This window comes from Haliotis rubra, unplaced genomic scaffold (genome assembly GCF_003918875.1).
Source record: "Haliotis rubra isolate DU_JTF1 unplaced genomic scaffold, ASM391887v1 Scf58, whole genome shotgun sequence".
Taxonomy (NCBI): domain Eukaryota; kingdom Metazoa; phylum Mollusca; class Gastropoda; order Lepetellida; family Haliotidae; genus Haliotis; species Haliotis rubra.
In genome coordinates this window covers 2066004-2090171 of record NW_025767279.1, presented here as the reverse complement: position 1 = coordinate 2090171, position 24168 = coordinate 2066004, and the positions used below count along the sequence as shown (strand labels likewise).

The window sequence follows — 24168 nt, the reverse complement described above, 5'->3', positions numbered from 1 at the left end:
GACTAATTCATGTCCATACACACTAATGACTGTATCGCGCAAACTAATCCATGCACATACACACTAATCCATATTCTTGCTCTAATTCTTGCACCTACACAAAACCCCTTGCACCCACAGACTAGATGATCTGGTACCTGTGTAGCGGAGATCTTGTAGATCTGACTGTCGTTGATGGTGGGGATGGACTTGCCCAGTTTCTCCTTCACGTAGTGCTGGACTTGAGCCTCCTCTCGTTGATCCACTTGGTCCCACTTGTTGCACACGAACACGGCGGTCGCAGGGTCGAAGTCGCTGTGCTGCACCCCTTGGAGTAGAAGACTTCCCAGCTGCAACAGAGGAAGCACATCACAGTTAAACACGTTGCTCTCAGAAATGGTCATTCATGTAGAGGCTTGCCAAGTGAGGGAATTTGGTTTCACGCCGCTTTTAGCAGTATTCCAGCACATATCACGGCGGGGGACGCCAGAAATGGGCTTCACACATTTGACTCATCTGGGGATTAGAACCCGGATCTTCGGCGTGACGAGCGAACGCTTAAACTGCAAGGCTACCCCACCGCGTAGAGACTTGAAAAGTATACGGAATTGAGACTGGTACACCTGTGCGATGGGTGATCGTTAAGATCAACAGAACACCTTCCTGTCCTTCACATGTTGATCTGTTAATAATATGTATTCACAGATTTCACGTTTATTTAAGTATTAAAATGTTTTTGTTGGAGGGGGTTGCGTGGAGTTGGCGGTGAGATTGTGTAAAGAGTGTAACCAATTTTGCTGGCATCATATTTATGCAACATTAGTTCAAACAACCAGTTCAGAGCCAGACAAGCCAGTGATTGATATAATGAGTAACGACTATCGTGGTTAGGGTACGTTCACACGCCATCAACCACGTTATCAGGTTGGACCACCGATCCATTACACTCGTTAAGCACTACGACTGGGTACAACGTGTGAAGATCATTTCTGGTGTCCCCCGCCGTCATATTGCTGGAACATTGCTAAATGCGACGTAAAACCATACTCACTCACTCGTTGCTACGACGGAACCTGGAACCCCTGGGACTGGTCTTATTACAGTCTACTGAAATTTTATGTAATTAAGTGGTTGTGGTTTTGAAATTCTAAACATTATGAAAATTGGAAAAAAACAGAACTACATTTTTAGTTGTAACTGCTAGATCTCTCTGATGCCAGCCATTTTGGTCAAGTAGTTTACTCTATGGTGTTGAAACTGTTGAAGACACCTACCCTGTCCCTGTGTATACCGCCGGCGTCCCCGGTGTTGATGACGTAGATGAAGCCGAGGGCCTTGTCCATGTACTGGCCCATGTCCAAGCTGTGAGAGCCGCCGATACCTGGCGTGTCCACGAACACAACCCCTTCCTGTACAGTAGCCAGATGAGGGGTCAACGCTGCTCTGAACAGCATATTTGTTACATCAAGTACGTCAGTTTGATGTCGGATGTGAAGCTACCAGATTTACCACCATGAGTTTTAATCATTTTGTAAGTCAATGCCGGCAATATGTCACCTGTATCTACAAAGCAGGGGTGGAAATAACTTTAAAATTGCTAGTGTACTCCGAAACAATGGCACATGTAAAATCACTTGCCCTGATCATTTTCTCCACTATACCGTCCGTTTTCTTGCTGATTTTTAAAAAATAAACAACATAATTAACATTGGAAATTCAACTGGACACCGGTACAGTGTGATATACAAATTTGCTTGCCCGGCAGAAAACACTGGACTCGGACGTCGGGCAATGGGTTTTTTCCACCCCTGCAAAGCACTGCGAATTGCAATGCCCGTAAGAACTGGACCATCGTGCTTCCTTCTGTCCAGTATGGTGATAGAAATAGGTTAAAAGGAATGCTCGGAAGTGTTAAACCATGAAATTAACAACAAATCCCCATTTACCTCCCTTTACATTTCTCATTGATATCTTTTTAAACATTTGAGTGGTTCAGCCTTATGTATCAAATTAATCACTGTAGCTATTGACCTACGCAGTTATCATCTATCGGCATATGTTTCGGTACTAGATCCGTATTTATTACCCATTTCATTATCAGCCAAAGAAAGCTCTATCGAACGATGACGTCACATCAAAGGATGAATATAGTGAAAAACACAGCTTACCTCCATTAAGTGGAAAGGCCAGTGGATCTCCACCTTTGTATATGGGCTATCGTCCGTGTTTGGGTCAGTCTCAGTTACGTGCTTCGCCAAAGAGTCTGTGAAACCGGGCACCTGCGAGTCATCCGGGCACTCGAGAGTGGTCTTCTGGGTTCCGTCTCGGTGATGTAGGACAATAGCTCGCATCGTTGATTTCCGCAGCTCACACACGGTGGCCGTGCATTGCAGGGCGTTTGTCGGCAGGATCCGCTGACCCACAAGCAGGTTGATGAGTGTGCTCTTGCCAGCACCTGTATCACCTGGATTATACAAGTGGGTGAATCTAGTTTAACGCCGCACTGAAGAGAAGTTACTTTCTTTGTCAGACAATCCAGTGATCAACATCATTAGCATAGATCTACCGAATTGGGATACGATGACATACATCAACCAAGTCAGCGGGTGATCCCGTTCCTTATTGACCACCCGATCCCGTTCCTTATTGACCACCCGATCCCGTTCCTTATTGACCACCCGATCCCGTTCCTTATTGACCACCCGATCCCGTTCATTATAGACCACCCGATCCCCACCCGATCCCGTTCCTTATTGACCACCCGATCCCGTTCATTATTGACCACCCGATCCCCACCCGATCCCGTTCATTATTGACCACCCGATCCCGTTAGTCACCTTTTAGGACAAGCATGGGTTGCTGAGACCAATTCTAACCCGGAACTTCACGGATTCGAGGTCGTTTAGGATTGTATCTGATTTTAAGAAAATCTAAAACACCAGGTCCGACTGTCTGGTATCCGAATATCATTTAAATTATTGATACGTTATCTCATCATGAAACCAGTGGGCATATCTTTTCGGTTTGTTTGTTTGTTTGTTTGTTTTCTACCTCACTCAGCAGTATTCCACCTATATGACGACGGTGCTTACATGATTGTGTCAAGATCAGACAATCCAGTGACAGCCAGGTTTAGACATCATGAGCACCTCCATGCGCATGATGCGATGATACAACAGGCATCAACCAAGCCAGCGGGCATGACCACCCGACCTCCCTATGCTTTTATAACAAGCATGGGTTTCTAAAGATCAATTTTATCCGGATCTTCACAGATGGTGGGGCGTGGTCGGTGATATTGGGGTTACTCACCAGCGACAACGATGGCGCAGTCACTTTTGTTCAGCTGCTGACTTTTGTTCTTGAGCGTGACCAGGAAGTCCGGAAATACTCTCTCCAGGTCGTTGCCGAACCGACTGGGCAGCTCCTTGAAGAAGGCACCTGACTTCTCGAAGAGGTTGATCAGTTCCACCCTGTTCTCTTTGTCTTCTTTCATGGCGTCGGCGATAGCATTCTGATCCTGTAGACAGAGAAAGTGAGTGAATATGTGAGCTTAGTTTTACGCCGCTTTTAGCAATATTCCAGCAATGTCACGGCGGGGGACACCAGAAAGGGACTTCACACATTGTGCCCATGTGGGGAATCGAAACCGAGTCTTCGGCGTGACGAGCAAACGCTTTAACCACTAGGCTACCCCAAATTCCCCTTGACAGAACGACTGGAGTCCGTGAGTGAGGCTAGTTTGACTCTGACGACGTAGTCGAAGCCGACAGCGTTGACCGTGCACTGACCAATGTCCAGGCTGTGAGAGCTTCCAATGCAAAGACAATGGACACAACCTATTCTTTACAGTTACCTGACTATAGTGGGTATTACGCCGCTTTGAGCAGTATTTTAAGTTATACCACAGCTTGAATAACATTATGTGGCAAATACAAAATAATACATTTGTTTCTGAAACCTATCGCCCTTTAATTGCCACGTTGTATGTACAGCATTCTGAGTGAGTGAGTGAGTGAGAATGGTTTTACGCCGCTTTGAACAACACTTAGTTTTTATCACTATACATGCGTGGAACGTACGAAGTGGTTCAGGACCTAGACTTAAACCACTTGGGTGAAACTCATAAGCATGAGTATTTTGCTATTAAAGATACATACGAGGTTCGAACCAACAATCATACAGCTTGTTCAGCTTGACCTGATCAAGTGAATACTAATGCATTGCGTGACCGTGTCACAACTGGTTGGGTCTATTATGGTGAAGGGGTGCACCGTCAGCAATGTCTTTACTTTCTGTAAAAAAAGAAGCTACAGACGGTTTAATGTTTCCGGTTCATGAAATAGAAAAAGTGATAATTGAACTGGGTGTAGAGGGTGAAAGTAACTGACGTCTGTAATTTGTAAAGTTAGTAAACCAAGCTAGATAGCATTGCATATGACTGTATAAACAATTCAATTAAAACATGAAATGATTGTTTTTTTTCAGAAGTGTTGTTTTCCGGGACAAGTTCTGTAACGAATCCATGTATGCATGCTTCGCACGAACGCAGTATTAATTACATTTTCTGTTCCCCTATTTAATGAAGTTAACTCGACCTGCCGTTTTTGCCATTTGACCTCCCGGGTCATGCATATGTAGAGTAGCTCAGATCAAGCTGAACAAGCTGTAGGTTTCTGGCACATATAAGGAGCGCAACTCTATATACAAGATGTTGTTGCTTTAGACAACTGTGTTATTCGGTTTAAGTGTGACTGAACTGTGATGACGTATCATACGAATATGCGTCTATCATGAAGTATAGGCGTATACCGTGTAACAGCTGACATAACACCGAGACTCTACCATCAATCATATAACATAGCCAAGCAGGTATCATTCCGGATTGGTACTCAACATTGCCAGATCTCGTACACCGGCCATGTCTAGATCTGTGGATATCCATGTCAAAGGGTCGTCACCATATGGCCGAAACATAGTCGATGTAGCGTTAACGTGAACTAAATCACTCGGTCTGCGACATTTGTTAAACTATTTCTGTTCACAGTATCTTGGAAGCTTGATGATACGTGTCATAGTGAGTGAGTGAGTGAGTTTTGGTTTTACGACGCTTTTAGCAATATTCCAGCAATATCACACCTAAAATGGACCTCACACATTGTGCCCATGTGGGGGTCGAACCCGGATCTTCGGTGTGACGAGCGGACGCTTTAACCACTAGGCTACCCCACCTCCCTACAGACGCATAATATAACATAATATATTATTATATAGGTAGTATTTTTCCTGTACCACGATTGGTCAAAAGACCGTCACATGATTGACTACAAAACACGATATTGAATTGAGTTTTCTGATAAATTACGATATTGACTTGGGTTACTAAAAATAGACAAGGAACCCCGTACGAAGGGGCTTCCCCCGCTTTTCAGCCAATCAGATCACTCGGATAGATGGCACAGTGTGCGCATTAAAAGTTTATGTTAAAACCCGTTTCTCTTTCATTATATAATAAAACAATTATAGACTCTTGTAGAGGTCGATATCGGTTTTTATTGACCTGAGAAAAACAATATCGCAAGCTCGGTCGATATTGTTTTACTCAGGTCAATAAAAACCGATATCGACCTCTACAAGAGTCTATAATTGTATAATGTCAGCTACACCATGGCATGTTATCTCCACGTGGGAGGTCAATGGTACCGTTATCAACCAACGAACGTAATCAAGAAGAATTTGTAACTATTGCCTGTAACTATTGCATATAGCAATATTCCAGCAATATCACGGCGGGGAACACCAGAAATGGGTTTCACACATTGTACCCATGTAGGGAATCGAACCCGGGTCTTCGGCGTGACGAGCCAACGCTTTAACCACTAGGCGACCCCACCGCCCCGTTTAAACATGAGGTGGAAATTGAAGTATTACTCTTAAGAATGTATAGTGTTGAAAATATATATAACCTTTTAGCTTGAAGTGGGCATTGAAGTTATACCTTATTTCACAATGTATCAATGTATGGAGACATATGTATAACATGAGTGGAAATAAATAATAATAATAATAATAATAATAATAATCAGGAAGAATCGTAGAACCGAACCTACGATCATAAGATTCTGGTAAACCTAAAGGTCGCAACTCTGCCCTTGAGATGACTGAGAGACCTTGAACTGTCATTCTACTGAAGCGTGAAACAGATCCCATTTTCTCAACCCTTTCCCATTCTGGGTACGCGCCTCTCAGGAATGAATGAATGACTGGTTTTGAATGGTTTATTCTCATGAAGATCACACAGGGACACGCGCCACGTGTATTGAGCACATCATACATACAGTTCCTGAAAAAACCCAAAGGCTTCTTTGAAAGGCTCATACGCACTAGAATAACATTATGACGGCCGACTCTCTTCACAATGACGGCCGACCAATCGAAACGTATATATGAAACGTGACCTGTAGACGGAAGTGTTTGTTACTGGGAATAGAAACGACTTTGTCACGATTTAGTATTGAACGAATCTGTTCAGTTTAAACAAATCAGATATCAGATGAATTGTCTATTTGTACAAATACACGTGTCAACGCGTGGTTTATGCGTCGAGTGGGAAATTAGCTCATGTTTAAGATGAGGTGTACGTACAATACGTTGATAAGACGAAGGAATACGTTGAGTTCAAACTTCTTTAGTTACATGACAAGCAAATACACAAGACATAAAATGTGGTGAGCGGAGTCCCAGCTCAACCCCAGGAAGTTTCCCACGAGCGGTATTATCCTACTGGTGGTCGTCCTTACACAAGCAGGCGGTATACCAGACTCGTACTCCTTCACCGTCTAGATGTGAGCATGCTAAGTACATACAGTTTTTGACAACAATGGACAGGCGATGACTCATCAATGGACAGGCAGAAAAACAATAGTACTTCCTTGACCAGTTGATGTGATGGCAGACACGGCCAAGGGGGGATTACCAATGAAGGTTATAAATGTCTTATACAATAATTAATGGTCTGACAAGTCAATTTACAATGCGGTAGTGATAAGGATGTACAGTAGTGATTAAGAATACAGGTTAGCGTCATATAACTTATTACAATAAAGTCTCACATATCTGGACTACATAGGTTATGGACTTTTAAAATATTTGGACGATGACTGTCCTGAATTAGTCCCTATAACACATGTATTTAAAGGTCACATAAACCCTAGGGGGTACAAATACATAAATCACTAACTGGCATCGTTATAAATGAAACCCCGTCATTAAAACTACTCATTTCGACCTTTAATTGACTTAAATCGACCTTTTTGACAACAGTGCACAATTCTCACCCGCGAACGAAATTTCAACCAATCAGAGCGGCGCGTCTCTGTGACGTCATATGAGGAATAGCTTTGAGGGCCGATGCAGAATTCATCTACATTTTAGGGGGGTAAATTATCTTGTTTACAGGCTTGTATAAACCTGAAATCGTGACAATTGTTGTGGAAAATGAAAGCTATATGTTCTCACAATCTACTGTCATTTAATTTTGTCTCCTGCTTTGCCTAGTTTCCGAGTTACAACTTGTTTTCATAGACGATTCTGTCAAAATCGATTGGTGTCGTTAGGCCCTATTTGTATAATGACTGATCTAAATTGATCCCATTTCTGTGTTTTTTTACCTCGATATTTAATCATGTCATGTAAAAATCTGTTTGTATTCTCAAAACAGTGTCGGCCCATAAGTTTTCACATGCAATACAGCAATTAATACTCCCTTGTTGTAACCCGTGTTAGGTGGTATAAACCTACACATGTTATTTGTCATCATTCACTTGATGGTCAGTTAATGAATTTATAACAGGTATAATTAGTGGTAACACACTTAGATTACCCGACAAAGGTTCCCATTTGGCATTTCTTGTGTCTGGAGTAAATATTCAACATTATAAACATCGATCAAAGGATTAACCGATAACACGCTGATTGATTAATTACTTTTATCTTACACAGCGGAATTGTCAAAAGGTAGTGTTTATGTATGTAGATTTACTAATCTATACTGAATACACTCTGTCGTGTCGGTGTCTGCGTAAAAGCAACGTGCTTCGTTCAAAGGATTAACCGGCAATACATTGATTGATTGCCCATTATTGGCTAACTAATTTACTGTTTTTAAAGAAAGGCGGACATTATGCAATTAGTTGCCAGGTGTGCTATCTTGGGTGACCAATGAGACTATACACCAATACCTGAAAAGATTGATCACTTTTTCGTATATTAAACTGTTAAACGACACATCATTTGGAACAGTTTTGTGGATATTGATGGATACATTCCTCGAACAAGGTAATGGCCTGATATTGTTCCTATAACTTTAATCTGTTTTAATTTTAATATTTGCATTTTGTTTTTATTCATTTGTCGTAGCATTCAACAGAATCATTGTTTTCGCCGTGAAGTGTAATGAGACAGACAACATACACTAGGGTGTGTGTGCGGATTATGATTCACATTGGCAAACTATAAAATGTCTAGCTATTACAGTTCTGTTATAAATTCACTATAAGTATCAGCAGATCGTCTGCTTTTTATTTAGTTTCAAAATGCATACAAGTATGATAATAAACTAATTAGGATTATAAGACCAAATATAAAGACGCACATTGACTAGTATCTACATACTGGTGAGTGGACATTAACCATGTGAATGTAGCAAGAAATTTATCGCGCAGTATTGTAACTTCGACCCCCACCTCGCTTCCGTGGAAGAAATCGTTATGTTATAAGTTGTGTCATGCATAATCCGTTTGGTTATGATTCCAATAACTATTTAACTACGAGTAGAAAGTAGTTTTGATTTTCTAACTTGATGAAAACAAACTATAATCTCATTAATTCTAACAGACTTTACGATTTTCAAAAATGGCGGCGACTTCTGTCGGGAACATCCGCCAGTCTGAGGATAAATGCTATTTAGGTTTGTTTTCACCGAGTTTAAAATCAAAACTATTTTCTACTGGTAGTAAAATATTTATTTTATTGATGGCCAATAGGATTTTGCATGACATAGCGTATAACATAACAATTTCTCCTGGCAGCGAGGTGGGTGTCAATATAATACTACTTACAATATTATTGTTACTTCGACCACAACCTCACTTCGAGGAAGAAATCGTTATGTTACAAGTTGTGTCATGGAAAATCTTTATGGTCATCAATCATATACATATTTTACTACAACTAGTAAGTAGTTTTGATTCTTTAACTTCCGTGAAGCGATCTGAACACAAGTAAGATATCGTTTCAGTCTTCCACAACGCTCGCTTCGCACTCACAAACATAACCCATTTAGCACGAACTGCGGGGTTCTGTGGAAATCTGTGAATGGTGACACCATCGCCCGACCCCTAGGAGCAATTGACGACAAAGCAACGATTCGGCATGTCGTCGTTGATGTCGAGAAATCATCAAAATGATGAGCATGCTACACACTTTCTATACAACTAACTGAAAATCGTTCCTCATATGACGTCACTGCAGTGCTCTGGCGACAGAGTTACGTAACCTGTCTGTGGTTTCGTTGGCGGGCGAGAGAGAAGCAGGCGACTTTTTGGCCACTTTTAATCGCTCGGTATTAATCAACCACAAGTTTTTAAAGAATAAATTTTGTCTTCCGCATAAGACTAACCACAAATCTTTCATATGTAATGGTTAAAAGAGTAACAAAAAACAAAGTTTAGTGGTTCTTTAACTGTAAATGTACATGTACATTATGCGGTAATTAGACAATACTGACATTTGTTTCATAGAGGATACTAAACGACCTTCCTTGCAATGCCATTTTTATTAAACGAGTTAATGATTTGACACTAAATCTTTCACGAGTTTATTAAATATGGTATTTCACGGAAGCGAGTTTAGCATTCTGTTTATTACTCTCCAACATAAACTGATAAAAAAACTGCCTTCAGTGTGATGACTCTCATATCAACTTTCCGCGAGTCAAGCAGGGTCTAATACCATTGTGACAGAGAATTGTCACAAGTCTAGCGGTATTACACTAGTGGAGGAGAGGAGACTGAATAATGTCGTACCAAGGTCGAACACAGCCGATTTATTGCGCCAGGCCTTTCTCAGAGTGTGGTTCCAGGTGCCAATTGCCTTCATCAATGGATTGGTGCAGTCCATGCATAGACGTGCTGCAGTTATTGCCACTCGTGGTGGTCACACTAGATACTGAAGTCAAGGTGAGGTGAGGTGAAATTGGGTTTAACGTCGTGCTTGAGAATATTTCGCTCATATGACGACGTGCATGCGTGTGTATGTGTATGTGCGGCTGCTTGTACTAGCCCAGACTTAAGCTGGTTTTATAGTGCTAGCCCACTGAGATACCATGCCGCAGTGAAGCATGAATACCCAACTCAGACACATTATACTGACTCCGAGCCGACCAGTCCTTGTTGTACCCATTAATGCCGAGCGCCAGGCAGGGGACCAACAAGTACCATATTTTAAAGTCTTTTGGAATGACGCGGTCGGGGATCGAACCCCGCGACCTTCCGCTCTCCGGGCGGACGCTCTAACCACTACACCACGGAGGCGGTTTCTGAAGTCAAGAGTCTGAATGGACTGCAAACGTTCACATAATGTCTTGGAATTGTGCAGAGTTATTTATTGATGTGTCAAGATATTGTACACAAAACATGTACTTGATCAGCTTATTATGTCCATTTCTGTAATGATTTGATTACAGTGCCTATCGAATTTTAAATGCGAACATGAACAATATCCGTAACGATGACGTCAGAAGTTCAAAATTGAGTAGGGGGTCACACGACGAAGTCACAAAGTCAATAACGGGTATGACCATCATGCGCGTGAAGAACAGCAGTGCATCGACGACGCATATAGGCTACCAAATGAGCATTGAAAGCCTGGGGAATGGTTTGGGACGTGGTCACTGCCGTCTGGAACCTGTGTCTGAGATTATTCATCCGAATCCATCTGTCCTGTCTTGGCGTCGTTACTTTGGGACGCCCAAAACGTGGGTGGTCGGCGACGTCATTACTGTTTCCATAACAACTGACCAATGCAGATATCGTGTTACGATGGCATTGGAAAATGTGCTGCCACCTGTTGTTGTTTTGATTACAGTGCCTATCTAATTTTGAATTCGTACTGACGTTTTTTTTGCTGCTGCGTATAGTATGACATGGGCACTCATATGATATTCTCTATTTATTAACTAAGAGGGCGAAAATATCGGGGGTCATATTTTTCATACCATGCCCTAGGGCAAAATATCACTTTGTCATGGTGACGTGACGTCATGAACAATGCTATGACGTCACCTTTCTTCTATGACGTTGCGTTCTAATGCGGTAGCCAGCCTATGTTTGAAAACAGATTTGGCTTCGGTAATAAACAAAATATTATATTCCTTCCCGTATCATACTATGTTTACGACACGAGTGAGTAAATATTGGTATTTCCCGAGCGAGAGCTCTATTTATTACTCGGACAAGCTGAACAATTTAGGCTGGGTATTTTCCAATTTTCTTTTTCTCAGCCAATCAGGAAACAGTAGTAGTGGGTGTGGCCTCAGTACATACATCTGTCTAGAACATCCGATTGTCATCAAAATTCCACAAAGCGATCCTTCCGATTATCTAACACAGGCTTATGACAATCGTATTGCTCTGTTCACTTTGCAGAACGGGGGTCTGTACCAGGTAAACCAAAGTCAATAGCATGAGCAGCGTCGACGGATAATGCACATGTAGGAATTTCTACCATCCAATATTCTTAAGTCGACAAAGATAGGGTAGAAGAGATCTGATCTACCCTTGAAATCACCACAGCGCCCACACTTACCCAACAATCAAACATTGCAGGAAGTTTTTCTGATGTCACAAATGAATGCGTCCAGTTTCAAGTTTGAACGGGAATATGTTTTGGGAGAACGACGTTCAAAACAGAGCATCCTAGCAAGTTTCATACGTTTGTTTGTTGTTTAACGCCGCACTCAGCAATATTCCAGCTATATGGCGGCGGGCTGTCAATAATCGAGTCTGGACCAGACAATCCAGTGACATGTGTCAACCAAGTCAGCGATCCTGACCATCCGATCCCGCAAGTGGCCTGTTATGACAAGCATGGGTTGCTGCATTCGTGACCCACTCGTGTTATTCCGGGACAAGCATTCGTGACCCACTCGTGTTATTCCGGGACAAGCATTCGTGACCCACTCGTGTTATTCCGGGACAAGCTAGCTTCTTGGAGGTTACGGAAAGGGGTGAGTGGTGACGAATGGGGTTGCTGGAGACCATTTTTAACCCTGATCTTTACGGGTTAACAAATTTCATTCAGATCTCACTGGACTTTGCTTGCTAATTAAACACTTAAGCTGCATCATAATGATTTAAAGTAAACTTATAACGAACTCAATGGACCAGTTAGTCTTGTTCGCTATAACCGTAGTTCGTTATACGCAGATCGATTAAAATATACAGCAGGTGGACGGGAAACACCCAAGTTCGTTGTATCCGTTAGTTCGCCATAAGCGTATTCGTAAAAAGGTTGTTTACTCTATATGATAAACATTATTACAAAGAGACAACGGAGGTTTGGTAAAGTTGGATTTAACGTCGGATATTATCTCATTCATGTAGCGACATTCCAAAGTAATACAACAGTAGGTACCCAGCTACCGTTACAATCCTGACTAAGAACCCGATTTAGCGCGGGATTTCCATTCGTCACTATAAGCGTCATTGGAATGCCCAACAAAACCTTAGTCACGTCAGCCAACCCAGGTCAGGTTTTCAGGGAACAGTTAGAAGTGGAGCAATGTCAGATCTCCATTGTAGTACCTATCCCATTTTAATTATTACCTCCACATCATTAAGTCTGAAAATTCAATTAAAGTCATTGGAATGCCATCTGAAAAAATATATAGCCCCGCCCATCTGTCCGAGGGTTGTATCGCGTGTCTATTCATCACAGTTTTCTTGTCTGATCCGGATCATGTTTGGGGACCTCGCCGAAAGAACATCCGGGAAAAGACAACAGCGTTTGGTTTCGCAATGGTTTGTAATGATAGGGACTATTCGGAGTGGGTGAGTGTAAGCGTGGGGTGTTGGTGAGGGTAGGTTGCTGGGTATGGATGTTTATCGGGGGTTGGCTGTTTGGGTGATTTGTCGAGTGAGTTTAGTTTTACGCCGCACGCAGCAATATTCCAGCTATGTGGCGGCGGTCTGTAATAATCCAGTCTGGACCAGACAATCCAGTGATCAACAGCATTATCATTGATCTACGCAACTGAGATACAATGACATGTGTCAACCAAGTCAGCGAGCCTGACCACCCGATCCCGTTAGTCGCCTCTTACGACAAGCATGGGTTACTGAAGGCCAATTCTAGCCCGGGTCTTCACGGGTTGTATCGGTGGAATTGGGTAGGATGAAATGATAGGGACTATTGGTTTGGGTGAATGCGCTTTTATGAGGATATTTGTAAGAGTGAATGAATTTTGATTATGAGAAATGCGATAGCCTGGGTATGGTGCTGACATAGCGAATTGCTAGTTTACCGTGCCCTCTTAACATGTCGACAACTAAGAAGTCAGAACTGTCAAATAAAATATTCAGAAAGATTGATCAAAGAACATTTTAGTTAATGGCATATTATCTTGTGGATGCATTGCCATCGGACCATAACCAAATACATCAATCGTTGCACCCACTCCAACATCGCCTCCCCTATCCTGAAACCAATGCACCGGTATGTTCCCCACGTGTGTATGTGGGTCACATATAAGAAGGGAAATACCCCACAGACATACTTCAACACTGTCAATACTGGCGCCGTCTTCTTGGGGGGTAATAACACGAGGCCAGCCAGGCGTTCCATGGCTATGACGTAAGGATAATAGTATTCTAGAAATACTGTATTGTAGTATGAAACATTATTATTTCACAAAAACATCGGGATTAACACGAAAACGTAAAACTGAGTCATGTTCATTACAATACATGTAGACATTGCATCAGGTATAAGTGGTTTCGGAATAACATTGCGTCCGAACTTTGGGCTTTCCGGTATCCGGGTGGGTTGGGTGGGGAAGGAGGGTGGGGAGGAAGGGGAAGCAGGTATGATTGTGATGTGTCATTGGTTAAGCCTGTAGCAAGCTTCTTGAAAGAGCGATTTCATGGATCACTAAGAGCCTCGCAATCTACATACGTTTTTAAGTTATGTAGCAAAACCATTGTTGTCAACATATTACTTCAGCGTGGCACAATAAAACCACGTAGGTAGATATTCTGTTAGCATAATCCAGACTAGCATCAGTGCAGAAAATGAATTTGTAATTTTTCTAAGCTTCACACCTCTGTAGTGATGTCGTGAACCATTGCCATGGTTACTTCTAAATGTCACGTCACTATTATGACCTCATAATAAGATCACAAAAGAGGAAGGGTTGTCAGCTTCAATGTCGTCTAGTTATTCCTCATGGTGGATTGTCCTGCGCCTTACTTGCTATCTATTATAAGAAACAGCCCGACCGAAACAGTCCTCTCTTAGCTTTGTATAGCTCGAACTAGAATTACATGACGCTGAAATTCAGCCAGTAAAGTCACACATGTGTTGATGGAAATCTGGGGAAAATTGTTTGTAGGAGACATTCAGATCGTGACGTCACAATATTTTGGTGCGTATATTTTTCAGTATATCTCATCTCCCACCCACCCAAATTTCCATTGCAAATTATTCATTCACATGTCCCACCTCAGATTTCCCCACCGCCGTGTCAACTCATGCCCTAATAAATGGGAAATACTCCTACTCGAGCACGCTCGAAAAACAGGTCAGCTCGGCCTTTCTTCGTCTAAATACATTGAAAACCTGTTTCCGAAACAAAGCGATTCGATCTACACCATAAACTTATTTGAATTCGTCAGAAACATATTTTTAATTTTTTCTAACTTTATTGTGTTCGCCCCCGCTCCCTGTTCTCTTACTAGTTTAGGTTTGAGATACGTAACATACAAAACAAGCATGGCCTTACTAGGTTGGAGATACGCAACATACAAAACAAGCATGGCCTTACTAGCTTGGAGATACGTAACATACAAAACAAGCATGGCCTTACTAGGTTGGAGATACGTAACATACAAAACAAGCATGGCCTTACTAGGTTGGAGATACGCAACATACAAAACAAGCATGGCCTTACTACGTTGGAGATACGCAACATACAAAACAAGCATGGCCTTACTAGGTTGGAGATACGCAACATACAAAACAAGCATGGCCTTACTAGGTTGGAGATACGCAACATACAAAACAAGCATGGCCTTAAACGTTGGAGCATGGCCTTACTACAAGTTGGAGATACGTAACATACAAAACAAGCATGGCCTTACTAGGTTGGAGATACATAACATACAAAACAAGCATGGCCTTACTAGGTTGGAGATACATAACATACAAAACAAGCATGGCCTTACTAGGGAGATACATAACATACAAAACAAGCATGGCCTTACTAGGTTGGAGATACGCAACATACAAAACAAGCATGGCCTTACTAGGTTGGAGATACGTAACATACAAAACAAGCATGGCCTTACTAGGCTGGAGATACGAAACCATACAAAACAAGCATGGCCTTACTAGGTTGGGGGATACGTACCATACAACACGTACCAAGCATGGCCTTACTAGGTTGGAGATACGTAACATACAAAACAAGCATGGACTTACTAGGTTGGTGATACATAACACACAAAACAAGCATGGCCTTACTAGGTTGGGAGATACATAACATACAAAACAAGCATGGCCTTACTAGATTGGAGATACATAACATACAAAACAAGCATGGCCTTACTAGGTTGGAGATACATAACATACAAAACAAGCATGGCCTTACTAGGTTGGAGATACGTATCATACAAAACAAGCATGGCCTTACTAGGTTGGAGATACGCAACATACAAAACAAGCATGGCCTTACTAGATTGGAGATACGCAACATACAAAACAAGCATGGCCTTACTAGGTTGGAGATACATAACATACAAAACAAGCATGGCCTTACTAGGTTGGAGATACGTAACATACAAAACAAGCATGGCCTTACTAGGTTGGAGATACGCAACATACAAAACAAGCATGGCCTTACTAGATTGGAGATACGCAACATACAAAACAAGCATGGCCTTACTAGGTTGGTGATACATAACATACAAAACAAGCATGGCCTTACTAGGTTGGAGATACATAACATACAAAACAAGCATGGCCTTACTAGGTTGGGGATACGTACCATATAACAGAAGCATGGCCTTACTACGTTGGTGAAACGTAACATACAAAACAAGCATGGCCTTACTAGGTTGGAAATACGCAACATACAAAACAAGCATGGACTTACTAGGTTGGTGATACGTAACATACAAAACAAGCATGGCCTTACTAGATTGGAGATACGTAACATACAAAACAAGCATGGCCTTACTAGGTTGGTGATACATATCATACAAAACAAGCATGGCCTTACTAGATTGGAGATACGCAACATACAAAACAAGCATGGACTTACTAGATTGGAGATACGTAACATACAAAACAAGCATGGCCTTACTAGGCTGGAGATACGAAACATACAAAACAAGCATGGCCTTACTAGGTTGGGGATACGTACCATACAACAGAAGCATGGCCTTACTAGGTTGGAGATACGTAACATACAAAACAAGCATGGACTTACTAGGTTGGTGATACATAACACACAAAACAAGCATGGCCTTACTAGGTTGGAGATACATAACATACAAAACAAGCATGGCCTTACTAGATTGGAGATACATAACATACAAAACAAGCATGGCCTTACTAGGTTGGAGATACATAACATACAAAACAAGCATGGCCTTACTAGGTTGGAGATACGTAACATACAAAACAAGCATGGCCTTACTAGGTTGGAGATACGCAACATACAAAACAAGCATGGCCTTACTAGATTGGAGATACTCAACATACAAAACAAGCATGGCCTTACTAGGTTGGAGATACATAACATACAAAACAAGCATGGCCTTACTAGGTTGGAGATACGTAACATACAAAACAAGCATGGCCTTACTAGGTTGGAGATACGCAACATACAAAACAAGCATGGCCTTACTAGATTGGAGATACGCAACATACAAAACAAGCATGGCCTTACTAGGTTGGTGATACATAACATACAAAACAAGCATGGCCTTACTAGGTTGGAGATACATAACATACAAAACAAGCATGGCCTTACTAGGTTGGGGATACGTACCATATAACAGAAGCATGGCCTTACTACGTTGGTGAAACGTAACATACAAAACAAGCATGGCCTTACTAGGTTGGAAATACGCAACATACAAAACAAGCATGGACTTACTAGGTTGGTGATACGTAACATACAAAACAAGCATGGCCTTACTAGATTGGAGATACGTAACATACAAAACAAGCATGGCCTTACTAGGTTGGTGATACATATCATACAAAACAAGCATGGCCTTACTAGATTGGAGATACGCAACATACAAAACAAGCATGGACTTACTAGATTGGAGATACGTAACATACAAAACAAGCATGGCCTTACTAGGTTGGAGATACGTAACATACAAAACAAGCATGGCCTTACTAGGTTGGAGATACATAACATACAAAACAAGCATGGCCTTACTAGGTTGGAGATACATAACATACAAAACAAGCATGGCCTTACTAGGTTGGAGATACGTAACATACAAAACAAGCATGGCCTTACTAGGTTGGAGATACATAACATACAAAACAAGCATGGCCTTACTAGGTTGGAGATACGTAACATACAAAACAAGCATGGCCTTACTAGGTTGGAGATACGCAACATACAAAACAAGCATGGCCTTACTAGGTTGGAGATACGTAACATACAAAACAAGCATGGCCTTACTAGATTGGAGATACATAACATACAAAACAAGCATGGCCTTACTAGGTTGGAGATACGTAACATACAAAACAAGCATGGCCTTACTAGGTTGGAGATACATAACATACAAAACAAGCATGGACTTACTAGGTTGGAGATACATAACATACAAAACAAGCATGGCCTTACTAGGTTGGAGATACGTAACATACAAAACAAGCATGGCCTTACTAGGTTGGAGATACGTAACATACAAAACAAGCATGGCCTTACTAGGTTGGAGATACATAACATACAAAACAAGCATGGCCTTACTAGGTTGGAGATACGTAACATACAAAACAAGCATGGCCTTACTAGGCTGGAGATACGAAACATACAAAACAAGCATGGCCTTACTAGGTTGGGGATACGTAACATACAAAACAAGCATGGCCTTACTAGGTTGGAGATACGTAACATACAAAACAAGCATGGCCTTAGTAGGTTGGAGATACGTAACATACAAAACAAGCATGGCCTTACTAGATTGGAGATACATAACATACAAAACAAGCATGGCCTTACTAGGTTGGAGATACGTAACATACAAAACAAGCATGGCCTTACTAGGTTGGAGATACATAACATACAAAACAAGCATGGCCTTACTAGGTTGGTGATACATAACATACAAAACAAGCATGGCCTTACTAGGTTGGAGATACGCAACATACAAAACAAGCATGGCCTTACTATGTTGGAGATACATAACATACAAAACAAGCATGGCCTTACTAGGTTGGAGATACGCAACATACAAAACAAGCATGGCCTTACTAGGTTGGAGATACGCAACATACAAAACAAGCATGGCCTTACTAGATTGGAGATACGCAACATACAAAACAAGCATGGCCTTACTAGGTTTTTTCCTCGATCGTTGGATGTCAATCTCAGCGGCACATTATATTATCAATCTCAACTCCCTGGGGATCATACAACTCTTGCAGTCACTAGGCGCATCGAGTTAATGTGACTTTCCCATCCTTTCGATTCATTTGTATATGAGCAAACTGCTGCCGTCTCTGGCTGATTACTGATTCTTCTTCAGTGACATTAACTTGTTCCCTTCGTGTTAGAACCCCCTCCCTTCTTAAACCATTCGCAATTAAAACAAATATGTCCTAACTTTACCTAGCAAAATATCTGCACCCGTAGTTTCACAACAGTGGTAAAGTCTTAGATTCCATTACTTCGACATATCCTCCCGCACTTATCTGACATATCATGTTGTAACTGAATTACCATTAAAATCGATATTAAAGTCAACTCACTCACTCACGTTATCTCTACCCTCCTGTATTTCAAGCCCTAACCTGTTTCTTTTGTTTCCACAAGTGTTTATTTGAGTTTTCGTTGTTGTGTCTGCATATATTTATTTAAACCAATAAGATGGCTATGTATTCAAAGTTTTATACCCGTGAAGATCCGAGTTTGAATTGGTCAACCCATGTTTGTCGTAAGAGGCGGCTAACGGGATCGGGTGGTCAGGCTCACTGACTTGTTTGACACATGCCATCGTGCCCCAATTGTGTAGATCGATGCTTATGTTGTTGATCAATTGATTGTCTGGTTCAGACTCGATTCTTTACAGACCGACGCCATATAGTTGGGATATAGCCATTATAGTCAACCAACCAACAACCAACCAACTCCAAGTTTCATATTTAAGAAGAAACCAAGAAGAGGGACGCATAAGAGTCTTGCTCCTCGACTTTTCTACAGAAGGACTGTCAGTTACATCCTTTTGTATTTTATAGCGCTGATATTTTCTTTATGTATCTGACTTATGCAATTAAGTTGTAATGGAACACACTTGATATGGATGTGCAACTTCTTTATTATTTACACACAACGTTTCTGGGCTAAGACCTGCCCCTTCATCAGGCGCCCCTTCATCAGGTGAATGATCAACGTTTCTGGGCTAATACCTGCCCCTTCATCAGGTGAATGATCAACGTTTCTGGGCTAATACTTGCCCCTTCATCAGGTGAATGCTCAACGTTTCTGGGCTAATACCTGCCCCTTCTTCAGGTGAATGATCAACGTTTCTGGGCTAATACTTGCCCCTTCATCAGGCGCCCCTTCATCAGGTGAATGATCAACGTTTCTGGGCTAATACTTGCCCCTTCATCAGGCGCCCCTTCATCAGGTGAATGATCAACGTTTCTGGGCTAATACTTGCCCCTTCATCAGGCGCCCTTCATCAGGTGAATGATCAACGTTTCTGGGCTAATACTTGCCCTTCATCAGGCACCCCTTCATCAGGTGAATGATCAACGTTTCTGGGCTAATACTTGCTCCTTCATCAGGCACCCCTTCATCAGGTGAATGATCGACGTTTCTGGGCTAATACTTGCCCCTTCATCAGGTGCCCCTTCATCAGGTGAATGATCAACGTTTCTGGGCTAATACTTGCCCCTTCATCAGGCGCCCCTTCATCAGGTGAATGATCGACGTTTCTGGGCTAATACTTGCCCCTTCATCAGGCGCCCCTTCATCAGGTGAATGATCAACGTTTCTGGGCTAATACTTGCCCCTTCATCAGGCGCCCCTTCATCAGGTGAATGATCAAAGTTTCTGGGCTAATACTTGCCCCTTCATCAGGCGCCCCTTCATCAGGTGAATGATCAACGTTTCTGGGCTAATACTTGCCCCTTCATCAGGCACCCCTTCATCAGGTGAATGATCGACGTTTCTGGGCTAATACTTGCCCTTCATCAGGCACCCCTTCATCAGGTGAATGATCAACGTTTCTGGGCTAATACTTGCCCCTTCATCAGGCGCCCCTTCATCAGGTGAATGATCGACGTTTCTGGGCTAATACTTGCCCCTTCATCAGGCGCCCCTTCATCAGGTGAATGATCAACGTTTCTGGGCTAATACTTGCCCCTTCATCAGGCGCCCCTTCATCAGGTGAATGATCAACGTTTCTGGGCTAATACTTGCCCCTTCATCAGGCGCCCCTTCATCAGGTGAATGATCAACGTTTCTGGGCTAATACTTGCCCTTCATCAGGCGCCCCTTCATCAGGTGAATGATCAACGTTTCTGGCTAATACCTGCCCCTTCATCAGGCGCCCTTCATCAGGTGAATGATCAACGTTTCTGGGCTAATACTTGCCCTTCATCAGGCGCCCCTTCATCAGGTGAATGATCAACGTTTCTGGGCTAATACTTGCCCCTTCATCAGGCGCCCTTCATCAGGTGAATGATCAACGTTTCTGGGCTAATACCTGCCCCCTTCATCAGGTGCCCTTCATCAGGTGAATGATCAACGTTTCTGGGCTAATACTTGCCTTCTTCATCAGGCGCCCCTTCATCAGGTGAATGATCAACGTTTCTGGGCTAATACTTGCCCCTTCATCAGGCGCCCCTTCATCAGGTGAATGATCAACGTTTCTGGGCTAATACTTGCCTTCATCAGGCGCCCTTCATCAGGTGAATGATCAACGTTTCTGGGCTAATACTTGCCCCTTCATCAGGCGCCCCTTCATCAGGTGAATGATCAACGTTTCTGGGCTAATACTTGCCCCTTCATCAGGCGCGCCCCTTCATCAGGTGAATGATCAACGTTTCTGGGCTAATACTTGCCCCTTCATCAGGCGCCCCTTCATCAGGTGAATGATCAACGTTTCTGGGCTAATACTTGCCCCTTCATCAGGCGCCCTTCATCAGGTGAATGATCAACGTTTCTGGGCTAATACTTGCCCTTCATCAGGCGCCCCTTCATCAGGTGAATGATCAACGTTTCTGGGCTAATACTTGCCCCTTCATCAGGCGCCCTTCATCAGGTGAATGATCAACGTTTCTGGGCTAATACTTGCCCCTTCATCAGGCGCCCCTTCATCAGGTGAATGATCAACGTTTCTGGCTAATACTTGCCCCTTCATCAGGCGCCCCTTCATCAGGTGAATGATCAACGTTTCTGGGCTAATACTTGCTCCTTCATCAGGCGCCTCTTCATCAGGTGAATGATCAACGTTTCTGGGCTAATACTTGCTCCTTCATCAGGCGCCCCTTCATCAGGTGAATGATCAACGTTTCTAGGCTAATACTTGCTCCTTCATCAGGCGCCTCTTCATCAGGTGAATGATCAACGTTTCTGGGCTAATACTTGCTCCTTCATCAGGCGCCCCTTCATCAGGTGAATGATCAACGTTTCTGGGCTAATACTTGCTCCTTCATCAGGCGCCCCTTCATCATGTGAATGAAGGGGCAAGTTGCACATCCATATCAAGTGTGTTGTATTACCCTACCAACTTCTAAATGTCTATCAAACATCTTATTAAAATGTATATTACAAACAGGTTTGATTTGGAAATGTGGGCTCCTAACGTGTACATTCTATCATTTCTTCTTGGTGGATCTACAGCCATGACGTCAGCGCGACATATAATGGAGGAAGGTATGTAGTTAATAAGATACTTAATACGACATTATCGCTCGGGTGGTAATATCACCTATATTCCAGGCAACAACTATCGGTGTGATGACACGATTTCCATGACAGTGCTGAATTCAACCAGGAAGTAGCACGTGGATTGGTGTCTTCCCTGGAAAACGACATTTGGTATTACAGTGAAAATCCTTTGATGTTTGGTTGAGGTGAACATATGTATGCTAGGTAATGTTAAATTAAGAACTCCCTTAGCTGCATTGGTTATTAAAATGTTTAATAGACGTAAACACACTTTGTAGTCATGTAATTAAATATTCCACACTTCACTGTTGATTACAAAGCCGTGATATTTTATTTACAACTATCTGTTTTATGTATATTATAGCGTCTTGTGTCTCGTAGGCCACATGACATTTTATTGATTGTTTTAAAGTGTCTATGTATGTTTGATATATACCATGTGACACACAAATGTACATATTTTCTTTCTTTCTTTTAATATGTTGTTTTATTGGATTAGTGAGGCGTGTTATACTAAAAACTGAACTACATAACGAATTTGGAGTTCATTTATATGATATCAACTCACTACGAAATCGGAGTTGATAATATTGAAATTGGAGTAATATGGGAAATGCTTGATATGGTTTTGCAGACCAAATGGCCCAGAAACTAAGGGAAGCGGGGCGAAAGGGTTTGCACCTCGTGTACATGGTAGATAATGAGCCGTGACACTGAGCTGACAATACCCCTTCCTGTTAATGGCAGCATACAGGCGCTACAGTTTGTCGAATCTGAGACAGAGGATGGTCGTTGTAATATGTTCTCATTGCACAGGCATGTATACAACACAATACTTCACCGACGTCACCAGACATCATCAAATGCATGCGCCAGCCCATCAAGAATGGGTGATGTCAAAGGGCACCTTGTCGCAGTCGAGTTCGGCCATTGTGGTGCTTTTTCGAAAAGCCTTTTCGGAGTTCTATAGCATTTGTCACGATAGACAATGCATTGGGTGCCTGTCTGTATGTTGAACAGACATTTCTAACACAAAACCATAGCGCATGCTTCTGATTTTTATCAGAGGAATAAAAAACCGGCCTGCATCGGAACATTGTCCATCTACTTTATCAAGACAACGTTGGTGTTGCCTTAACTTCTCAATAAACAAATATTATGTGATTGTTTTTTAAAACTTTTGATTGGCTAACCAGTCTTTTAAAGGTAATATTTCCCTAAACCGAACAAAACCGGGTGGTCTGATTGGGTGACCACTGTTGTTGTGAAGTGACTATTACCATCTCAGTCTTGATGGCTAAAATCAATGCTTTTAATTGTATTGTAATAATAACTGAAATTTCACTGCCACTCTATGTGCTGCCATAGTGATATCTTAGTACTGATTTGTAAACTTAGTTAATTCTAGAATGCAATTATTAATTACAACATGTAAATAAATCTAATAGAAAAAAAATGAATGATTCCTAAAAGATTTCAAAGGACACGCCTTCCACCTCCTCCATTTATGGGCAACATATCCATTGAAATTTAAAAAGAGAGATTTATTTGACACAAAATACGTTGCTAACGGTCTGGACAATTAAGGTTGTCACATAACATTGATACTTATTTGATGGTGTCAATTTTCTGCAAAATGTGATGAATCTCTTTAATTCATCTGCTGCCACATGCACACGGGGTAGCTCAAGCAGACACGGGAATTAGAATTAAAATCCAGCTCTAGGGAGATATTATTGCGGAATTTCATACACGGTCAGGAC

The 24168-nt window shown here is 42.1% G+C and overlaps 1 protein-coding gene across 1 annotated transcript in view; it reads right to left on the bottom strand.

Annotated features, from left to right (window-relative positions):
- LOC124254682 (dual serine/threonine and tyrosine protein kinase-like) overlaps window positions 1–24168 on the bottom strand; it is a 55126-nt gene that overhangs the window by 25796 nt on the left and 5162 nt on the right. The window contains exons 2-5 of the mRNA XM_046688530.1: window positions 3292–3499; window positions 2148–2443; window positions 1254–1388; window positions 138–329 (exon numbers count right to left, since the gene is read on the bottom strand). Of these exons, the coding sequence (XP_046544486.1) occupies window positions 138–329; window positions 1254–1388; window positions 2148–2443; window positions 3292–3499 (831 nt within the window). The remainder of the gene's footprint in view (window positions 1–137; window positions 330–1253; window positions 1389–2147; window positions 2444–3291; window positions 3500–24168) is intronic.